General features: G+C 32.6%; 1 protein-coding gene across 5 annotated transcripts; it reads left to right on the top strand.

Annotated features, from left to right (window-relative positions):
• The first annotated feature begins 2,293 nt into the window (after positions 1-2,293).
• Positions 2,294-20,962, top strand: LOC116345662 (probable serine/threonine-protein kinase DDB_G0282963). 5 transcript variants are annotated; one of them, XM_031775233.1, is made up of 19 exons: positions 2,294-4,369; positions 13,649-13,713; positions 14,316-14,835; positions 15,064-15,300; positions 15,402-15,554; positions 15,651-15,863; positions 16,063-16,116; positions 16,191-16,271; positions 16,346-16,419; positions 16,581-16,760; positions 16,912-17,064; positions 17,194-17,372; positions 17,656-17,867; positions 17,962-18,372; positions 18,467-18,769; positions 19,018-19,193; positions 19,306-19,413; positions 19,537-19,584; positions 19,661-20,962. In XM_031775233.1, the coding sequence occupies exons 1-19, from the start codon at positions 2,380-2,382 to the stop codon at positions 19,763-19,765; spliced, it is 5,262 nt and encodes a 1,753-aa protein (XP_031631093.1). In that variant the 5' UTR covers positions 2,294-2,379; the 3' UTR covers positions 19,766-20,962. The 5 variants fall into 5 exon arrangements, with proteins under 5 accessions (XP_031631093.1, XP_031631092.1, XP_031631094.1 ...); XM_031775232.1 differs by having other exon boundaries at positions 2,296-4,369; positions 18,973-19,193; XM_031775234.1 differs by lacking the exon at positions 2,294-4,369 and adding an exon at positions 9,507-9,622 and having other exon boundaries at positions 18,973-19,193.
• The last annotated feature ends 2,289 nt before the right edge of the window (positions 20,963-23,251 follow it).

Here is a 23,251-nt window from a genome sequence, read left to right as displayed (position 1 = left end):
TTCGATTTTTACAAAATCAACTCTAAACGAATGGTGATAATTAAATGTTTCTTTTTTTCTAATTAACTCTTGAATTTCAGTTGAATAAAATCATCAATCAGTTTTCAATGATTTTCTCTTCAATAAAACTATTTTTGTTTTACTTGTGATTGCATATGTCGTTAGCAATGTGCATTTCTGTGGATAATTGATTTTTGAATTGGCGGCGATCACGAAATGCAAACCTACGTCCAAACCAGACAAGAATTTGTAGTAGTATGAATATTGTGTTTTCATATAGCCTATGATATAAATCAATACACGTACACAAATCCTGAAATGATTTAAAAATAAATCGAGAATATGTGAATGTACGCAAAGCGTCCGAAGTCGGATGCGCTCGATTCGAAACAAACATACAAGATGATAGCCGAGAAAGCGAAAAAATTGGCACAACTATACGGTTTTTTTCGTGTTTTTCATTCGAATGAGAGAGACAGACAGAGAGAATTCAGAATGTATACCGAATTTTAAGTGAAAATGAAAATGTGATCTGTTGTTTTAGTTCTCGACACGACCTTTAAACATTATGTTATAAAGCGGTGGCATCTGTGCTTTTACAATCTTTCGGTAATATTGTGAATAAGTGAAAAATACGAAGTGGTTGTTTATATTTTGTTTTTGTTTTTTTTTTTATCTCCATAAAGCAATGTTCGACTCTAACAGTTTTGTTTGTTTGCCATTGGGAATGTTGCAATCCAAACGAAAATTGAATAAGTGATTTGCTTCAATTCATTTGAAATCAAAGGAAAATTTGGTGCTCAAACCTATATTTGATTGAGAAATGGCATTTAGTTTCCTTACAATACGCTTTTCTTCTACACTCACGCACGCACAAATACATGCGTTATTATTTTCTAACGAAATTTGTATTTTGCAACGCATCTATTTCTCGAAATGTACCGATTAAGAGATCAAGCAAATTACTTGTTCAATTCAATAAACAGATGCAAAATATTATGAAAGTGTTAATGTTTCATGAAACTACAAATGTATTTCGACTGAAATTTTTTTTTAATTTATTTTCGAATAATATGTGCCACTACAAATATGTCTAGAAATCGATACTAAAAGAGTCATTTATTCATTCCGCATTTGGACAAATATCATCTATTTCATAAACCGTCGCAATTCATGATGACGCTCTTTCATCTGAATTCCATAAAGAGGAAAAAACTCTTAAAAAGCGAATGTAGCTTACAGTAGGAGTAAATGCCAATGTGAAGACGTAAAAAACAAACCGAAAATAAATCAATTGCAATTCAAAATATTCGCCGTTTATTTAAACTTTTCAAGTCGATCGGTTGTTTTGTTGATATTCACTGCGATGACATCAAACAAAAAAATGTGAGATTCCAATGCACAAGTTTTAAAATGAAGCGAAACACACGAAACACACAACAAAAAGATAGATGTTAACAAATGGCAATACAAGCGTAGACAGGCACCTGTGTGTGTTTTGCATTTTCATGTCAAACATTTTGGCAAACATTCATAAATATTTTAAAATTAGCATCTAAATTATATTTATTAGAGTGACAGACAAATTTGTGGCACTGATCGTCAATTAAAATGAAAATGATGAAGAAAAAACGAAAAATATATCTGCAGATTCACATTAACAATGGAATCATATTTTGGCATTCAATGCGAACACTTTCTTATTGGCTTGTTTTTCGTCATCGTCGACAATGTAGCCGTGAAAATATTTTACGATGCTAAAAATAGGTTACAGTACGCCCGAGAAAAAAATCGTCCATTTGTTTTTCACATCCATAATACATATTCTAATGGCATGAACTTGATGATTCTCGGTTGATACTTTTCATTAATGATCACATTCTATACATGAACAAACAAAAAGACATTCATTACGCTACACCCACATTTATGAGCGCCTTCATAATATACAAATAAACCTATTAAGAGACATTTTATGAATAACAGAAAAACGAAAACATTTTGTTGATGTTCTGTTGCCGTTGTTTTCTTTTTATTTTAAATAAAAATAGTCCCTGGCAGTGGTCGAAATATGACTGCCAGATATCAGTTGGTGTTGTTTTATTAAATTCCTTTCTCGATGACTTCACACAATGTTTTTTTTTGTTTGGTTGCTTTCTTAGTGGAAAAAAAAGGAGTTGCTTTTGCCAAATTCATACAATGAGATGTCTATCCATTTGTTTGTAATTTATTAAATATTTATTTTGATTTTTGTATTTTATTTTAAAAATAGTTAATTTTGAACGGAAATTTGGAATATGAGAAAAATCACGTGATATGAAAGAAGAATATTGTAATGGAATAGCAAGTGTTTGAATGAAATAAAGTTTGAAATGTGATATGGCGTCATCGGTTGCATCGATATCATCGTCAAATGTGCCGTTCGGCCATGTTTTACGTCATCAAGATGACAACAACATTTTAAAATTAAAATTAAAAAAACCAAAACTATGGAATTGGGAATTGAGTACATCAAAATCGTCGGCAAATATTGACTTTCCGCGCATTCTACTCTATGATAGCAATAATAAGTTATTGGCTGATGTCAATAAAGCTGATTTTGTAATCAATGGCAAGGAGAATGAACCGCATACATCATCATCGCCAATTCATCTTTCGCTATATGATATCAGTAAAAAAGTTCGCTTACGAAAATCCTGTTCGTTTAGCGTTTCCAATTCAACGTTGAATTCACCGCAAAATTCTAGCATCATCATTCGTTCTGATGACAAATGCAGTTCACTGAAAACTGATAGTTCATTAAAAACGAACAGGAAATGCACACGGTCGCATAGCATAACATCACAATACACTCTTCATCACAATGCCGACGATGACGAATCGATAAATAACATTGAAAAAGATGACATTGAACTATTATCATCATCAAAGGAACAAGATGAAGTGGAAGAAAATTTACCAGAAGTGCCAATTTATATATATAGTGCCAAAGGATTAGTAAAGAGAGACTTTAATGCGAAAGAATTCGATGCGATTCGAAATCGTCAAAATTCACAGGACAGTGGTAAAAGTTCAAATCCTATGGACGACATTACATCGCAAAATAATTTGGGAACGATCACAAAACGAAAGAAAACGAATACTAAATCCCAATCACAATCCATGCAATCGTCAACAATTGATTTAGAAAGGAATTCCATATCAAAATGCACAAGCATGGCTGAAATACTGGTAAATGGTAAAGTATCACGGAAAAAGTCACGTCGAAAAATTCGACGAACAAAAAGTATGAATTCATCATTATCATTACCATCCGGTTTACCATCATCGTCATCGTCGTCAAAGTGTCAGATTAAATGTAATCAACGAAATCTATCGACATCGTCAAGCGATGAAAATGACACGAAACAAATGTGCCGAAAACCAGTTTATCATATTGAAAAAAGTGCGGCTGGAGCAATTGTCGTGCCGGAAGAGAAGAAGACTGTACACCGAAGGATTCGCAGACGGCCTCAGAGATCGAAAAGCTCCGACAAATTAGATAAAATCGCATTACCAAATAGTAAATTGCGGGGAGAAAAATCCGAAAGTGTTCGAATGTTAAAGTCATTTTCAACATGTGATATTGTTGAAGAGTTTTCAAGTCGTCGTCACCACCATCATCACCATTCCAACCAAAATAAAGCCATAACCAAAACAGACACATTAATCTCAAATGTGCTGTTATCACATGAACTGGATTCCAATTCAATGGACAAAACCAATGACGAATGCATCAACGATATAAATGAAATTACGACACGGGCATCCGATGACAACGAAAATGGTGAAACGTATAAAAATTACGATGGCAACAACAACAACGACGACGACAACAACGGCGACGACAATGAACATCTAGTTTCAATTAAAATTGAAAATAATCAACCAAATGTGAAAAATGGTCGTGCATCTTCAGCAAATTCATACAATAATGTCAATAATGGCAGCAACGATGCAAAACAAAAGAAAACTCAACTCAATAGAAAAGTGTCCTTTGTTCAATTTAATTGTGAAAAGAGCAACGATATCGGCAACGACTGCACCACCATTCACAGTCCCAATGACTGGATCGATGTGCAGCGATACAACTTGAATCAAAATGAAAAGTGCATTAATAATAACACAAGAGCAGCGAACGGTCGCAAAAAAGTGTTTCATAGCAAAATTAAAAAAAGTGCCAGTATTGCGAATTTTTATAATAATAACTATAGAAGCAGCGATAGTGATGACGGCAACGATACTTTCGCAATATCGACACAAATTCGAAATAAAAAACGTAGAAAAACTCAACGTCCCAAATCGAGTTCCAGTTCATATCAATACCATGGTAAGTATTTAAATGATGTGTAATTTTCTAAATATAAAAACACTCAATCGCCACTTCACCATATGAATTGAAGAACATGAAAAAAAACACACACAAATACAATCGCCTTATTGAAAGCTGAAATTGATAGAGTCAAACGAATAGCCGACATCCATCTCAATTTGAATTATTTCTATGTGTTCCCGTTTTTATGTGTGTTCAAATGGAAAAGGGATTTTAAATTGACTCTATCGACATTTCAGTTTTTAGAGCACTTTACATAAACGGCCATTCATATTCGAAATGACTCAGACGGCATTTTGTCGATGAGCTAGAAACGATTGTACGTAAAGGATGCCGTCGAAGAATCAATGCGAAGGAGAATAGTTATTATTATTATTATTTTTTACATGAGTTTAAATCGTTTAAAACAAGCTCATACATTTCCCCTACCGTGAAACTTATAACCGACATCTCGCCTGAAGCGTTTACTCTCTTTCGGTCTACCAATTTTGCATGTAATGAAAGTTGCACGAATTTCCTTGCAACAAATTCATTCAAACTTAATCCCTTTTCAATTCCATTTATGGATATTGCTATATCCTTCATTGAATGCGACGGCAGCTTTAAGCTATTCGGTATTTTACCATTCGGTTTGAATTGAATCAGTTGAGTGCTGTGGGGGGAGGTAGAGAATGAGAAAATGAGACAATATGGGACAGAAGATAACTGTCACCAATGTACAATATTGACGGTGGTTTTGCTATTACCGCATATACGTATCAATTATATATGATACCAGAACTTCCTGAGTTGGTTTCTTTCTTTTCTTTTCATCTTGCCATCGAAGAAGTACATGTTCTCTATTTAATACCACACACTTGACATAATGTGCGGCCATTATTGTTACTTATTCATTGAGAAATGAAAAGGAATCCATTCCATTTAACCGTATGCAATTAGAATTAATTTATCATGAGAGCAACGATGACATTGTACAAAAACCAAGCTATCTTACCATTGAGTGTGGTCATAATTTTGTGCAAAGGTTGCTTTGTTGAAAGGCAAAAGAAAAACGAGAGAGAGAGAGAAAGAAAGAAAGAAAGATCGGAATAAAAAAACAACAACAGGCATTTCATTCAAATTGAAAATTGTCGAGTTGAAATTCTATATAATTTCACGTAATGTGCGTTGAAAATGTCTGGTTTTATGCCAAAAGAGTCAAAAAGAGTGCCAAAACAGTCACCGACGATATAGTCGACGATAGAACCTTACAAAAGGGCGCATGTCACTTTTGTACAATATCACTTGAAGTCACAAATACAAGCATAAACACAGTACGAACGCACATTTTGTGTGGACAACAATCATACCCCAAGTCCATCAAAAAATGTTATTCGAAAATCGTTTTTCTTTTTTGTTGGTGCCACTATCAAATGCACAAGTTATCATTTCGAAATGAAAAATTATGGAGAACATTTCGAATTGTGCAGATGAACAATCATCGTTTTATTGAATTGTTTCCTGAAGCCGAAACCGAAACGACAAATGTCAGCTGTTTCATGTATTTTGTAACATATAGCTAGTAGCTACATCCATATATGTGTACAATATCAAATGTAGCCAATGCCATGTATGAATGTATGAATAAGCTTAAGAATTAACCAATACAGCGACAAGAAGAAAAAGGAAAATTGTATACAAGCTAACTGAGACTACACTGTGAAAAAGCACGAAATAAAATGATTGGAAGAGGGGAATTTGGTGTATTTGAATAAATGTTGGTTGGACAGAGTATGATATTTTATCCTGTATGCAAACAAATACACAAAGTGATTCTCATAACCATGCAAGTATTTGTCAACTTTTCCACATTACTTTAATTCGTCGTAAGCGGTTGAAGCGTTCAGTTCACGAAAAAAAAGAAGATTTTCTGGCTCTGGCGGCTGGAAATTTTTACGCAACACTCCGATAAAAAAGATTCGTGTGTATATACTGGTGAGCTAAAATAGTGTATGGTGTGGTGCTTTTAAGATAAATGTGAATTTTCGTTGCGTACAAGTACAAAAATATGGGGGAGGCATAAAAACGGAGCATATCGCGTGCATGTTCTGTGTAAAATACATATAAACAACGGCTTTTCCCATTATTGTGATTGACAATTGGCCATAGTTTTTAGGAAGCAAATTCAATCCAATTCAAATGTAAGAATTACAACCAGCGATATCCCATTCTTGAGGTACGGTACATTTATTTTATTTTCTCTCTCTCTCTCTCTCTGAAATTGAATTTAGCTATTTTTAATGCGACAATAAAGTATTGATGTTGTTGTTTTTTTCTGGCGAATATTTTTTTTTCGTTCATTTTGGTTGGTTCGAACCATTGTTTATTCACTTTTAAATGAAATTAATGTTCGGTTGTGCTTTTTTCAACTTATTGTTTACCAATTTCATTCAAACTGTATGTTCATAGCCTGTGTGTGTGTGCGTGCTAAATAAATGATTGGTGTTATTGTGTGGTTAATTTTCATTTGGAATTGAATTAATTCATAAATGAGCATAGATCATGTTCCATTGCAAATTGTTTAATCCTTGCCAAATGTAACAGAAAATGTGAACATTTCGTTGCCATGACATTTGTATAATTAAAACGAAACCCATTTGAAGTGAAATTTATGAAGTAAAAACAACGGTACCAAACGAATAAAGAGAAAGAGTGAAATGATAGATAAACAGCCACAAAATCGCATTCTGCAACATTTTAATCAGACATTTTGAATGCAATAGCCAAGCCAAAGTACATTACCGTAAATACATTATAAAAGTTGTCTCTTATGTCATTGGCAACTGTGGAACGCATTGAAGGTAAATGCCGGAAAGAAGCAAAGAATAGAAAAACACGGAGAGTGCATGGATCGAATGATAGAAAGAGATGCAGCGAAAGAGATGGAGAGATAGCACTGGCCACACAAAAACCAGGTGTCAAAATCTAAATATCCAAAAACACGGACCAAACCAAGTGAATACAGTATGTGTGCAGTAGTGCACGAAAGCATAAAGATAATAGCGACGATAATAACATTGCGTAGCAACCTAATGTACAACATAAAAAGCATACAAATTAACTCGATATTGTACGGTGAAAATGTGAAAATTAGCGCAATTTGTTGTGTGACAACCGAATTGCACATGTTAAATATTTCAACAATAAAAAAAAACGACGAGAAAAAATGCACACACACATTTAAGTAGATATAGAATGATGATGCGGCTGCCAAGAAAATGCCATGAGAAATTAATAGAAATATGGATGAAAAATAAAAGGTACTCTCAATCATTGGCAACAATGAAGAAGCAAACGATGAAGAAAACCGTAAAATTATTAAATTAAAAATTGCGTATCCAATAAAATAGAGAAGAAATATGCGAAATCGTTGAATTAAAAATTGGGTCGTTTCTCTCTTCTCTGAAACTCGTTTGATGATCTCTATGTTCTTTCATTCGATTTCTGTTTTGTTTTAATATTATTAGTGTTGTTGTTGTTGTTATTGCTTTTATTTCTTTCGCCTCTTCTGTTTACTTCGTTTTTTTTATTTTAGTTTTGATGTTATTGTTTTTATTCTGGCATTTTGCTATATGAATATATAGAATTTGGTGAATTACAGTTTTGAACATTTCTTCGATAAAAAAATATTCGTCTGACTCTTTATTTTATGCAAACAGAATGGTTTGAACAATAGCAATGATTGAAACAATATTTGTACGCTGTAGGCAAGCAAATATTTGAAAAATTCTGGACAATTAACTATAGCACAAACAGCGGAAATGAACATATTGACTGCTGGCTGTATGGTCTTCTGCCCAAATGAATTTTGTTTTTGAAATCGATTGTTGTGGTTTTTGTTGTTGGTATTTTTAGTTTTCACGCATATGATGTGTGCTCAAGAGAAACGACGCAAAATCATTCCCGGAACAAAAAGTGATCACTTAGCGTTGCAAACATTGCACACCAAAACATTCAATTTTCATTTATTGCATTACATACAGAGATTCGTTTCGATTAAAATCAAATAAAATTTAACGATCATTATTCTCAATTAAAAATGTGTTCGCATTTAAATTGTCTTTAAATTGAACGATAACATTTGGAACTTTTTCATGTAAAATGTTAAGTATGAATTATATCATGCAAACAAAGATATGGACAGTTGAATTTTGTAATCAATAAATAATTTGCGACTTGAACTTGAACTTGCAAGAGAATTGTTTTTGGCAAACAAATCACTAAAGTCACTTAATATGTTCAAGGCCAACATGAGTTTGAGCATTTGACAACAAAAAAAAAACGTATTCCATTTGACACTGATGAGTTTTCCACTACTGGATGATTTTCAAAATTTACTTTGTGCTGATGAAACACAAATCACAAACAATCGATGGCTGCTAAATAGGCTAAGTATTTTCGCGTAATGGAATTTCAAATATTTCTTTTATTTTTATTCTCGTATCAAATATTTGCACATATGCTGTTCATGTCGTATGGCCTCTCACTGTGATTTTCAGCTATTGGGATTGCCGGTGATGTTCTCACTTCTCAATCGAAAAAAAAAAACACAATAAAAAAGTAAACACAATGTCGATATAAACACACACACATATATATATATATATATATATGTAATAATAATGCTATGCGCGTAGCATTAGGGTAATGTGAAGAGCAACATTTTAAAATGTTTTGTATATGAAACATATCACAAGCATATAATAGATTTTGTTGTTGTTGTTGTTGTTGTTGAATGTAATGCGCATTTCATTGTAATTATATCACCCACTATATCGTTGCGTTACGATTAGTCATCGCTTGAATATGTCAGGTGGCAATGAACATATGAACCAAAATTTACCAGCATTTCGATCCACTCTAACGAATAGTTCGTTGTATTCATACATAAGTCAAGTGAAAATAAAAATGCAACAACAACTACAACATTGAAACATAGTGAACAGTGCTATAGAACACAGTCACAACAAAGGCATACAAAATAATACACATGCATAAGCAGACATAGACACACACACATACGATTACACATGGATTCCGAAGAGGAAGAAAACAAATCAAAGAATAACGAGAACGAGTCAATAAACGTAAAAAAAATAGAGGCACCGAAACAGTTTAAGCGTGGCATGAAAAGCAAGCGAACATTCAACTGAGAGTGGATGGAAGTTGGATCGAAGTCTTTTTCTTTCACTCACAAAAAATTGGCTCGATGTGAGTTGTTCGGGTTTCATTTTCTTTTATTATTATTTTTATTTCAAATTTTCAACAGCAAGCAAAACCAAATAAAACATTTTTTGTTTCCTAGAATATACAATCGAACATTAAAATAGAGAGAAATAGTCTTAAGAGAGAGTATGATCGCGTTTTGTGTGACAGTTTAATAGTTCCGCCGAATAGTCTAAATTACATTGATTCATTTCGAATTCGGGTAAAATATTCGTTGGTGTCCTCAACACACAAGTTTGTTTTGAATTTATGTGCGTGTACATTTGTTTGAGATTCAAAGTATTCAAACACGAAAAAAAAATATGAACCAACAGAAAAAAAGAAAAATAATTGAATAAACGAGAGTAAAAGAGAGAAATAACGAAATCACAAACGGAGGAATAAAAAAGAAATTCCATCAAAAAAAAAAAACAACAACAGAATGGAAAAAGAGCGCAAAAGCCGCAAACAACATTATTTTATTGACAAATCTTGTTCTTTTCTTTGGTTAATGGTACTTTTTTCATGCCATTTCTATGCTCGAAATTGTTCTTCTGCTACAATATTGTTTTGATTTGTTGTATCCGAGTGTGTGCGTGTGTGTTTATAAAAGAGAGCGAGAGAGTGTGTTTGCCCGCCGCGATCGAAAATGTTCAGTGAAATTACTTATTACAATGAGTTCAAAAATTGTGTGATATGTAATAAAAAGATATCAGTTTTATGATAATTGACCCAATGATATATTAGAAAGACGATAACTGAGCATTTATTAGTTTATCTAGTTTTTCGTTTGTTTATTTTATTTATCTTCCATTTTTTTCAGTTTGTGTACCTTCAATGTGCTAATGAAACCGATTGTTAAAACAAGTTGATTTGTGTTTCAACGATTTTATTTGGCAATTATTTAATTTGGCCTTTATTTTGAGTGAAAAAAACCGAAATATAATTTAAATCCAATTTCATTAGGTGTATTTATTTGCCAAAATCAAATATGGTACATTTAGGTAAATATGAGACACATTTGTTTATATACAAAAACTCTAACTCATCACGCACTGTCACAGTTGAGAGCAAATCATACTGCACCTATAAATATTATCATTGCTATTATTATTATTATCATCATATCATCATGCTTATTATGGTTACTGTTATTGTTATTGTTCAAAGTTTGAACAATTATTGCAATCATTTTCACAAAAGTTTTTTGTTATGTAAATTATCTCTCAAGTGTATACAAACTGATTATGTTTTCGGAAACTGCATCAATAGACGACTTTTCGGTGACGAATTACAATTTTTGTTTGTTTTGAGAACTCTATGTTATATTCCTTTTTATTTTGACATTTTCATTTTGAGTGCCGGTAATAAGAGAATCTGAATTGTCTGTAATTGGTTGACAGCATAAGGAATTTACACCTTTCAACCTCTCTGTGTGTATATATGTGGCAGTGTAAACATATGTATTCTGTTCGGAATGACGATATACAAAGTGAATATGACATCAAACACACCGTGATTTTTTTTTTTTTTTGGAGGGTAAAATTCATACGAAAATGATGACAATGAAGTTTCAGGCTGAACAAATAATAATATATCGCAATCCATGCTTGTTCTCGTTTTCGTCTATTGTTTCAGTTCTCATGAAAATGGTCAGTTTTCAGTCGTAGACAATCCAAATACGTAAACAAACACTCAAACTAAAGTGCGAGAAACAATTTAAAATAAATCGCTGATATTCTCTGTGTAAATAGTAAAAAGCAAACATTGTATATAATTTCATTTAAAATAAAAAAAAAAAGAATTTACTCAGCAACGAAACACCAGTAAGATTCTCCTTCTTCTTATTCTTTCTTTTCGAAATCTCGTTTGGCTTAGATTTTTCAGTTGATTTTTTTTTCGTTCATTTCCGTTATCTACCGAAAACAATCATTCATAATTAAAAAGCATAAAACATATTTTTCCATCTATATCGTGTTGTTCCTCTTCGTTGATTCTCATTTTCGCTTGATTTATACGGTTGCTCTTGATACATTGTTCAATCGACTAAACCTTGAATTCTGTGTACATGTGTGTGTGTGCGTTTGAGCATTTATTTATTTTTATAACGCTTCTATACCGTTTGTTGTCACGCGCACAATCTTTCAAGATCTAATTGCAATAATTGCGTGCAAATTTTTTTTGAAAACATACAGAAAAATCTGTAAATTTAAACAACAACAACAAAAAATCGAGCACATCAACACATTAAGTCTTTCTAAGTTGGTATCGTATGAAATGTTTGTTTGCTAGCCGGAAAAGTGGAGAAAAGAAAGATAAAATTCAGTGGTATGCATTGATTGGGTGCAGTAGCGTTTCACTCGAAATCTATAATTAAAAAATATACTGCAACACACGAGGAAATGTATAGTTATATTGCACATACAAATTCACGCATAACATCTCTTCTCACAAATATAAAAGCAAATATGTGTGTTATTATGCTTATTGCTATTATTTTGTTATTCTCTTTGTTAAATCGATAAATCAACATTTTTTCGAATATATGTGGGGATGGTGGAAAAGTCGTCTGCCATTAATGAGTTATTGCATGGGCAAAATCATTTTATTACGGATAAATAATTTCCATTGAAACTAAATGCTAAATGGATATAACAATGGTGAAATTGTCATTTGAATTGATCGTTTGTGTTTCATATGTGAAGGCGCATCATCATGTGCACACAATCCAAATGAGTTGGCATTCAAAATAGATTAATAGGTTGTAAACATTTATGCGTCAAATTATTCTATCCGAACAATTTTAGTACGAAATAAACAATAAAGAAGTATTTAGTTAGTTAGCTATATAACATTGAAATGCCCTGAAACATCAATGCCAAGTTTTAATAAAGTTTGCATGAGTTTAAAAACTTTCAATCTCCCGTTCGCAGTTTTGATTGCATGATTTTCGTGAGCGAATGATAAAAAAACCGCTGTCTTTGCAAAAAATGCATCTATCTCAGATGTTTAAGAACAAAAAAAAATGCACGCGAAAAACACTGAAGATTGAAGAAACTTAGTTTAACTTTAGTAGTTGAAGCATACAAATTTCGCTGAGAACAACTTTTTGTTCATTAGATCATTTGCGATTTAACTGAATTTTGTATGAAAATTCGTAAAAAACTTTAAGCACCCTTTAAAAACAAAATAAAACAAAAATCTTATAATCAATGCACACACACACATTTTACACTATATTTTGTACACATCGAAGATTCCCACCATACGTTTGTGCGTACATCCATCGGATGTGCAAAATCTATAGCAGGAAGATAGTTATGAGATAGAGTGTGTGGTTGAGGATCTGGGTGTATGTGTGCAAATAGTGCGCTATGTGAGCTAAAGGACAAAGTTGTTTAAATTAAACATCAATTAATCGCTTTAATTATGAAATGTTTTAGAGATATACAAAGTTTTAGAAAAGTTGTAAACTAATACCCGCAACTCTAGTCTCATTAGATGTAACACCAAAATAAATGGTTCGTGAAATTCTTATACGTGATGTATGAGAATCTAATACACAAACGATCCAAAACTACGATTACACAGACATGTGTGTGCTATTGTGAATTCGTCGATGGTTCCACCATCATATCTTTTAAAATAGGCTGAGATAACGAATGATTATTATATAGCAACAAGTATAATTAAATACTTTAAAATCAAAATCAGGCACTCTTATTCACTCTCTCCCATCAAAAAGTTGAACAGACAATTATTTGAATTACAACTAAGTGGAATGAATTTTGATGTTCGTTTCAAACCGTTTCAAACAAATTAAAACATTAGATCGCTTTTCACAACTATTTTCGAGTGTTCAACACAAATTTTCTCGGGAACTCTTTGGGGACTATGGGCAAAATGACTGGCACGCAAAACAATTACAATAATTATATACACTTTTTTATTTTCAATCTTTCCTCATTTGACACTTCAATAGCGAAACATTTTTACATTTTTGTTTGCTTGCTATTTTCATTTCCATTACAGATGATCCAGCTATATCGCATTTACAGAGAAGTTCGGACAATGTCATCAATAATTCAACAGATAAGGTAAAAAAACAACAACAACAACACTATGTGTGTGTGTCCGTGTATGTACGAAATGGGAAAATTTCAATCAAACTCAAATTGACAGTCCGTCAATTATATTTAATAATGTTTCGCGCGAAACGTATCCATTTAATTTGTGCTATAATTTTATGTTCAATGGCCATTTTCGGTGTTTGTTTTAATTTATGGTGGTATAAACCTAATCACCTGAATTGATATATCAAACACGCAACACCGCACAGTGTGTGAAACAAGTGCCGATATTTTAACTAACGTTTTCGTATTCACAAGCACCATACACCGACTCACGCCGAATCGGTATTGACATACAGAAAATGACATTCTGTCTCCCTGTCTCTCTGTCTGTGCGTGTATGCGTATTGGTATTACAGGTTTGTTGCTTAACACAGCCGAATTTAAAACGTGCATTGCACATTGTCAACCGAATCCGCGCACAGTTTCAGATGAATGGTCATCATAAACTATTATTTTCTTTTATCAGACTTTTGTCTCGCAACGCACACAATTATTCTAAAGTTTTAATATTGTTTCGTAATCACATGTTTTTATTTTACTTTAATTTTTTTTATTTAAATAAAAAGGAGAGTCTGGTGAAATTTGAAGAAAATTTAGCATCATTTCAAAATCAATGGACATTTGATAAATGTGAACGAAATCGTGTTAAAATCATTGACAATTTATTTGAGAACGGCGATGATGGTGATTGTAATCAAAAAATCAACGAATCAAGTTTGTGTAACAATAAAAACGCATCAACAACATCATTAACTGTAACACCCATCATAAATAGCGATAACAATTTTTATGACAATGTAACAACGACGAAAAATACCAACAAAAACAATCACCTAAATTACCGCTATCAAAAAGTCTACCAAGATGGAACCGATAAAACTGGCTATTTTACAAACACATTTTTCATTAATACCATTAAAGAAAATGAGCAGTGCAGTAACAAAAATAACAACCACACAAACACCAATGAATTAAAAGAGAAATTAAAATATAAGCAAAACCAACAACGGCACGTTAATAATATGGGATCAAATGTGTCACGGAACACAGCAAAAGGATTATCGGGTCGCCGAGCACAGTCGTCAGGTTAGTGTTTTTGTCTATATTTGTGTGTGTCTATTGTATTTTCTACCCTCCATCGTGTCAACGATACAAAACAAATCCAATTTAAATTCGGTTGAATCAAAATATTTAAATATACATTCCATGGCATATGCGTGCCAAATTTGTGATTTGAAAGTTTTGAAAATCAGTTGAAGATTTAAAATTAATTCAGTTATCTCATATTTGTGGTGGTTTATTTCATGACCGTAGGCGACTTAACCAATGGAAATGTAAATAAATTAAATGAGCGTGAACATCAAATTGCAATCGAGGCACAAGCAAACGATCCACATTTAATGAATGATGAAGACCAAGTCGATACAACTATATGTCCAACGCCAGATATTTCACAATTGATGAATATTAAAAAAACTGAACGTAATAAATTCTTTGGTAGCCTTCCGAATCACTTAGACATCGATTCCGATGAAACATATCGAGAAAAAAGTTTGTATAACAATATGATATTAAACGCGTTTTATAAACGATTTACCAACTGTCATATAACTATAATACAAATTTTCCATTTCCATTTCGATGTGAAATAGTTTACAACAAAAGCAATACGGATTCACAGAAACGTCCATTTGAAAAAAACAAATTGCACATTGACAGCATACAATATCCATCGTCATCGCCCAAAGTGTTAACGTACAATCAAACGAACCACCGACCAAACGTAAAATCTTCCACAAGCAATGGTATGAAATGCATTCATATAATATATTCGAATAGCCAAACATTTTCTAAAGTATGTACTTTTTCTTCTATATGTACACTATGACACGCAATGGCAGGAGTCGAAACCACAATGCATTTGAAACTGGCCATAAATCGTTCAAATCTCGATATGGGCTGCGATCAGGGATACGGTTCGGAGCGTTCACCCGAAGATGAGCTTCCACCGATTTTATCGATTCCATATCAAACAATCGATCCGCACTGTCAACAAAAATCACAATGGAACAATGGTAGAGTGAGTGAAGGCGATTTCAATTTCATTACACAAGGTTTGTTCACTCAAGTAATATATGTATATATATATATTTTAAATTTTGCGCATACACATTTGCACAAATTAAAAAAAAGAAGAAAAGTTATTTCCTCGATTACAATCAATTTGGCACAATTTCCGTGATTGAAATCAATGTTTCAATTATCGTTGATTATCGTTGATAATCGTTGAAATGTTTCTTTTATTAATTACAGATTGTTGTTTTACGGTGCAAGTGATGAAGAATGAACGTGGCTTGGGCATTTCAGGTTGGTGTAAATCATTTTCATTTCTTTTAATTCGTTCATTCTGTACCATGTTTAACTTTTCAACGTGCTTTCAGTATACGGTGGAACGGACACAAATGTATCATTTCGTGGATTGATCCGTATTAAGCGTTTATTCCCTAACCAGGCCGCATGGAGTAATTAATTGAATTATATTTAAATTATTAATAAATAGATTATTTTTTTTATTTAATTATTTTTATTTTTAAAGGTACTGGAATGTTACAGCCAGGAGATATTTTACTTGAAGCGAATGACACCCCATTAACCGGATTAACAAATCATGTTAGTTATTAAAACTTCTAAAAAACAAAAACAAAAAAAAAAACATCTATTTTGCGTTTAAACTAAGTCAAATTCATTTAATATATACCGAATGAGCCACAATGGTAACAATTTGTATATTGCACTTGAGCACTTTTGAACACTTCATATACATTTATTAGGAAGCACTGGAGGTACTTCGAACTGCACCAAATTTGGTTATGCTAAAAGTGTGTCGACCGCATGATGAACAATTTCGAAAACTATCACCACCGGCAGATCCACCACGACCGCCACAAAGATCGCTACATACAACAACCACATTCGAACCTCAATCCCCAATTCAAACTTTTACTGATGGTGTATGTGTTTGTTTTAGTTTTAACACTCTCAATATTTAATTTAAACTTCTTTTTTTTTGACCGAATATGGAATGTGTGCATGCCATGCACTCATATTCGGTGTGTGTATGTGTTTTTAATAATCATAAAAACTGAATTGCATCTCAAATAGGAATTCGAAATAACAATGGTTAAACAACAGGGCTCACTTGGTTTTACATTACGGAAAGAGGATGAATCTGTTCTTGGTCATTATGTACGAGCATTGATAAGAGATCCGGCTGCAAGCGATGGTCGAATTAAACCTGGTGATAAAATTGTGGCTGTGAGTGTTCTTTTTTTAAAATATACTTTAAAACCGTAACTACAATAAAAAAATCAATCTGAAGTGAAGTGCTTTCATGACAATGGTCAATGACAACTAATGAAAATGAAAATTTAAAATGAAAATTAGGTTAACGACGTTCCATTATGTCCAATGACTCATGAAGAGGCTGTGATATTTTTAAGACGAGCAAAGGATCGAGTCAAATTACGATTATATCGTGACAGTTCACAGACACCAATTGCATCAATATCACCATCAACGTCAGAACAGTACATCTCGAATGCTGGAAAGAAGGCGAGCTTACGGTAATTGAATATTGCTGCAATTGAGTCAAAGTCGTTTTTCTATTCTCTTATTTTTCGTAATTTGGGATGAAAACCCATATTTGTTTGTTTGGAGTTTTGTTTTTTTTTTATGTCGCTGCCACCATTGTTGGCAATCATTTTTATTTATTGCAAAAACATCAAATATTGACCACTTTGAATCTCGCCAATGAACATGTAATATAGACATAAAGTGCCCTGTGCAGTGTGCACACACCAACTCCATGAAATTTATTATTCCATTTTTGATTTAAAAAAAAAACAGGCCAGAGGCAATGAATCTGTTAATTGATTTGGCACATAAAAACCGAAAGCAAAGCTGTGACTCGTATTCAACTGGTTCGTCCGTCAATGGTTCGTCGAGTTCGGCATCACCACGGCGTCTACGGCGCAACAACAACAACAATAACAACAAAGTCAATTCAAGCGATAATACTACCGAATTGCAAAGTGAATACGAAAAGTCTGCAGCAAAGAGTAAGTGATTTTTGGACATTTTAATAGTAACTTAATATGCAAGCTAAGAAATTATATTCTTTTTCATTTGATATTCTTCGATTTTATTTGAAAGGCTTCAATTATAAAAATCCAACTGCGTACGCGGTGACAATGCAATCATCTTCAGTTTGTTCGGATTCAGAAACCTCAACAATATCTCAGGGTTCGTTTATTGGTAAAAAAACGAAGCACCCGGCAACACAGTGTAAAGAAAGAGTTATGAACGATACATTTACAGTGGAAAATCAATATAAACAACAAGAACCAAATCACCACCACCAGCAACAGCAGCAACAGCAGCAACAGCAGCAGCACCAGAGACCACGTGGAGAGGATTCAGAGTATTACAATGAGGAAGAATTGTGGCGTCTAATGGATGTGGATGAATCTATTGGCACGACGGACAGACCTAGTCATTTAGATATTAGTGGAAGCAGTGGCTACACACCAGTCGTATCCCGAAAACCAATGTTTCAACTATCTGGTAATTATTTGATTGATCGTTAAAACGAATAATTTATACGACAAATTTGATGCATAAATCACCTACTATAACAATTGGTATCTGTTTTCTACAGCTGCCAATGGCTATGAATTAAACAATTTAGACAATGAAGCCTTAGATGCTCCTGTATACAATACGATGTGTAACAATCCAAATTTAAACAATCAACCGTACCATCAAGATGGGATCAATAATGACTTTACCAGTTTACCGTGCGAAACGTTTTTGATGTCGTCACGCATAAACAGCAATCCAACAAACGATGAAGATGAATTTTCATACAAAAATCCAATGTATCAATCAGCTCACGTTCAAGTTAAATCAAAACCAATCATTAATGATGATGAAAATTATCATGCTGAAAACTCCGAAGAAGGTACACAATTTTTTTCTGCCTGTTTGCATACTTTTCTTGCAATGTTCAGCTGCTTTTTGTTTTGTTTTACTACATGTGCTTTTTAATTTTGTTCAATAATTTAATCATTTTCATCTAATTCATATTTGTTTACTTTGATTTGTTTTGTTTTGTTTTATGGTTTATCGTCATTATGTTAATTCGATGCATGCATAAAACATTAGGATCGAAAAATTTATTAAAATGGAAAGGTGTTATGTTTGGAATAGATGAAGCCGATCGAACAATAACAGCCAATGTACAAACGCCCGAAACGACGACGACAACATCGTCAGAAATGGATTCTAGTTGCGCAACTATGATTGAAATTAATCCAATTGCTGCTGATAATGCCAAAGACATAAACTCATTGGATAGAATTGTGTTCGATGACAAAACCCATGAGGTGATTTTACATTTTCTCTAATACGTTTACTATCAAATGACCATTTAGTGAGAAATTGAAATAAGGAAATAAAAATCAAACGTTTCTAATTGAATTATAATTAATTACATAGATAATCACGGTTGAATTAAGTCGCGGATGGAATAGCCGCCTTGGCTTCAGCCTTCAAAGTAATCCAAATTCAATGCAAACGCAAATTAGTGCAATTTACAATGATAGTGTATGTAGCAAAAATACTTTTTTCATTACTTAAGAATTGCTATACGATTCTTTCGATTATGTTTCCATTATTTGCATTACTTATTGATTAATTTCCATACGTTTCTATGTGATTCAACCGCAGGTAGCAGCTAAAGATGGTCGACTGAAAGTTGGCGACAAAATTCTAATGGTATGACTGAGTAATTTTTGCATGACACATTTTTTTCAATAAACTAACTTTCACATTTATTTTGACCATCAATTAGGTAAACGATGAATCCGTAGAGAGAATGACAACGGCGGAAATTATCGATTTATTGCGAATTATTCGAGGTTCAATTGTGTTGATAGTGGCACGGCCACACTTTTAAATAATGTTCCATTTAAAATGAAACCAAATACAATTAGATGTTTGTTTTCAACAACACACATGCAACATACTCAAATTAAACGGAAGCAAAGGTTCGGATTCATGCAAAGGTGAAAAACAAAACTACAAATTCAAATCAAAGATGAAAAATGAACAAATAAATCATGTATCCAACCACCCCCCATTGTGACCATTCTTGATAAATAGCACACTTAGTCTAGCTTCGATACGTGTTTTGATTTGAATTTGTGCAAGTTGAAAATTCAACTATACAAAGTCATATAAATATATATAGCGCAGCAAGCACAAGCGAATTCAACAGACACACACATACATATACATAGACACACTCTAGTTTTGATTGCCAATTACAACTGGTAAAATGATAGATAAAGTGCACCACCCAAATACTACAAATGAACAATGTTTTAAAACAATTTGCTAATGCGTGCAAACAAAAACTAAAGAATATTCGCTTTAAAGCACTCAGTTTGTTACTTATGGACGTGCATATATTGCTGATATTGTGATATAAATAAAAATTGATGAAAAAAAAAAAATTGTAAATCAAGTCTATACAAAGTAGAACACACAACAATAATGTTGAAAATGAAAATAATATTACGTAATTATAATCCACAATTCTAATTGGCATCGGTGAGATGAGATAAATATATATATATTCTAATCTGTGGCCGTCAATTTTTGGTTTTGTTAATGCTTTTACATGTTGACACGTGAGAAAATCATAATTTATTCAATCAAAATTTTTACTAGCGAAAATTTTAAAGTTGGAAATTTAACTTTTCGATGAATGTTCGAAACGAAATTGTTTTCAGGTAAAATAAATGTATTTCACATAGATGATAGATGAAAAAAACAAGTATTTATTATGGGAAATTTTGTGTTATGGTGTCTTAAAAATCCCGAACATAAGATTTGCGGATTATTAATTCGATTTAGAGATGATTTGTTATAGCTGAAACTACCTTACACATTCACCCACACACCGAGAGAGCAATACGTGCAATGTGCAAACAATGATCATTTTGTCAATTTTTTCTTTTTAAATTATACACATAGAATAAGTCATCGAGGGCCAATTTGAATCAGTCAGAAATGATTTTATTCCGCATTAAATTACCTCGTTCTAGCCGAAAAATAAATAATGCTGTTATTATAACTTCACACTCCTAAATATATTGTTGGCTATCTTTCTGGAATTTGTGCAATACATTACATACAAATGATTGCTTTAGTCAGTCATTTGAATCTGCAATTAATAAAACACATTTAACTGTAAGAAGAGCGATAATCAACGAAATATTGAACTATCTAGGCGAAACGTTCAATTTGTATGGTCATTGTTCAATTAAAATAAATTGTTAAGCAAATTGATGCATCTAATGGAACATTTCAAAACACTTGCAGATATATTAAATGTTTTTTTTTTGTATTATTTCAATTTCTTATTAAAATTGAGCGGAAAAAGCACCGTTGTGGAAAATTATTTTACTTAGTAAAATTCTAAAGTCTAAGTCGTTCACAATTTTGTCTCAAGATAGAAAAAAAATCACTGTATTTATTTATAACACTAAAAAAATTGATTTCGATATTGGAAATATAAAATGTTTTTGTTTTTCATTGAAATTTGTTCTACCCATTTGAAGAGAATGCCCAGAGTAATGAAACGACAACAACAATAACACGCATTTTTTGTTGACAAAATTTCCACTCCAACATCATCTAGTAGGCCGACATTTGCATGGTAAGATATATAGAATCGAAAGTACGTACAAAAAGAATGCGTAAAACCATCAATATACATTAGAATATTTTCTCAATGTCCATCATAATGTACCCGACTTACTTTCAAACAACCACCATGACAATCTAACTCGTCAGTATGAGTTTTCTCCATATTTCTTACCTCCGCGTTTTTCAAACAAATTGTTGTCACAAAATATTTAAATGTATCAATAGTCCACTATCTATATCATACTATCAATGAGTATGGTTCTTACCACTGAGAGCATGCGAGAAAGAGAAGAAATTCTATGACTTTAACAGACACCATTGTAGTTATTTGGTAAGTAGTTTTTCCAATTCAAATTTGCTCGCTTCAAAGAATCCTGAACATTGCAATTACAAATTAAATTGTTGGTACTGATTTTTTTTATTCAGCTGTGCTATTCATTAAATTTTGATAATTCTGTTATCTCATATTTTTTAAGTCATGGATGCTCACGAAGGGTTGTGAGGTGTCAAACTTTTCTCTGTCTCTATTTCAAATAATCCTTCAAAATGGTTATTTTTGTATTCTTTTTTAAAATAAAGATGATACAAGAAAGACCTTTTTTCTAGGGGGAGACACGGGCTTTAGTATTGCTAGTTTTTTTAGTAAATCGCAGTACCTAATAAGTACTAGTTTGTGTCTACCCCCTAGCCTTTTTTGCACTTCAATTTTCTGGAAAGAAACTTTGTACTGCATGGGAGAGACAGAGGACGTTTTTCCTCAAAACGAAATCACCTGTCAATATTTTCTGGAAATTATTCTGCTTATTTTTAAGACGAATTAGCATGAAATTTATTTAATTTAGCCCTATCTTGACTTAGGATCTTTATAATTACACACTGAGTAATGACGACATTGGTGAAAAGTTTCAATTGAACAAATCCTATAGAAAGGTTGAAGAGTCAAATCAGTCATTGGTGTGATAATGTTTGAATTAACATTGGTGATAATTTTAGCTTGTATTTAATTATAAAATGCCCGCTATAAATTTATTCATGACTCAACTCAATGTCATTGAATGCATTTGACATTCGAAAAGTAAATAATTGGTAGGTTCTGTGTGACGTTGTTTGGTACAGAATGAGCATTGAGTAAATGTTAAATTACAATTCATATTGAAGAATTTTCTTGATTGTTCGATGTATATTGAATTTAAAAGATAGATAAATATTCATATTCTTCTCTGTCAAGAACTCTGTCTTTTCATCAAAAATGTTATGACACAACTTGATTCTATGGTCAAAGACAAATAATTGAACGTTTATGGTTGTTCATAGGTTTCGAATGTTGGTGAAGGACGATAACGTCCGTGAAGCAAGTGTATTGTTCAATTTTCATTCAAGTCAGTATGAATACGTAACACACGATTTGATACGCTTACGTTCATTGTACATAAAAGTTCGACGAGTGGAAATAACAAACTATGACGTATGACAAATCGTCAGTTCAAAGTGCATTGTTCTATATTTTATTCGCATCCAACTCTAATGGATACATCTGCATCCCTACTCAATTTCACTTCATAGCTTCTCTCTTTCACATACACATATTTCCACAAACACATCGAATACATTGTCCTTGTTTGATTCAGTATTACGTGCATTTTGTTGCGAAAATCATCATCGGCAGCGAACAATATTTACACATACACAGTTGTACGCAGTGTGATAAATCCACTTCCCCTATTCAATG

This window comes from Contarinia nasturtii, unplaced genomic scaffold, assembly GCF_009176525.2.
Source record: "Contarinia nasturtii isolate CC-2019 unplaced genomic scaffold, AAFC_CNas_1.1 Cnas_scaffold_1371, whole genome shotgun sequence".
Taxonomy (NCBI): Eukaryota; Metazoa; Arthropoda; class Insecta; order Diptera; family Cecidomyiidae; genus Contarinia; species Contarinia nasturtii.
This window is presented reverse-complemented; position numbering and strand designations above follow the sequence as displayed.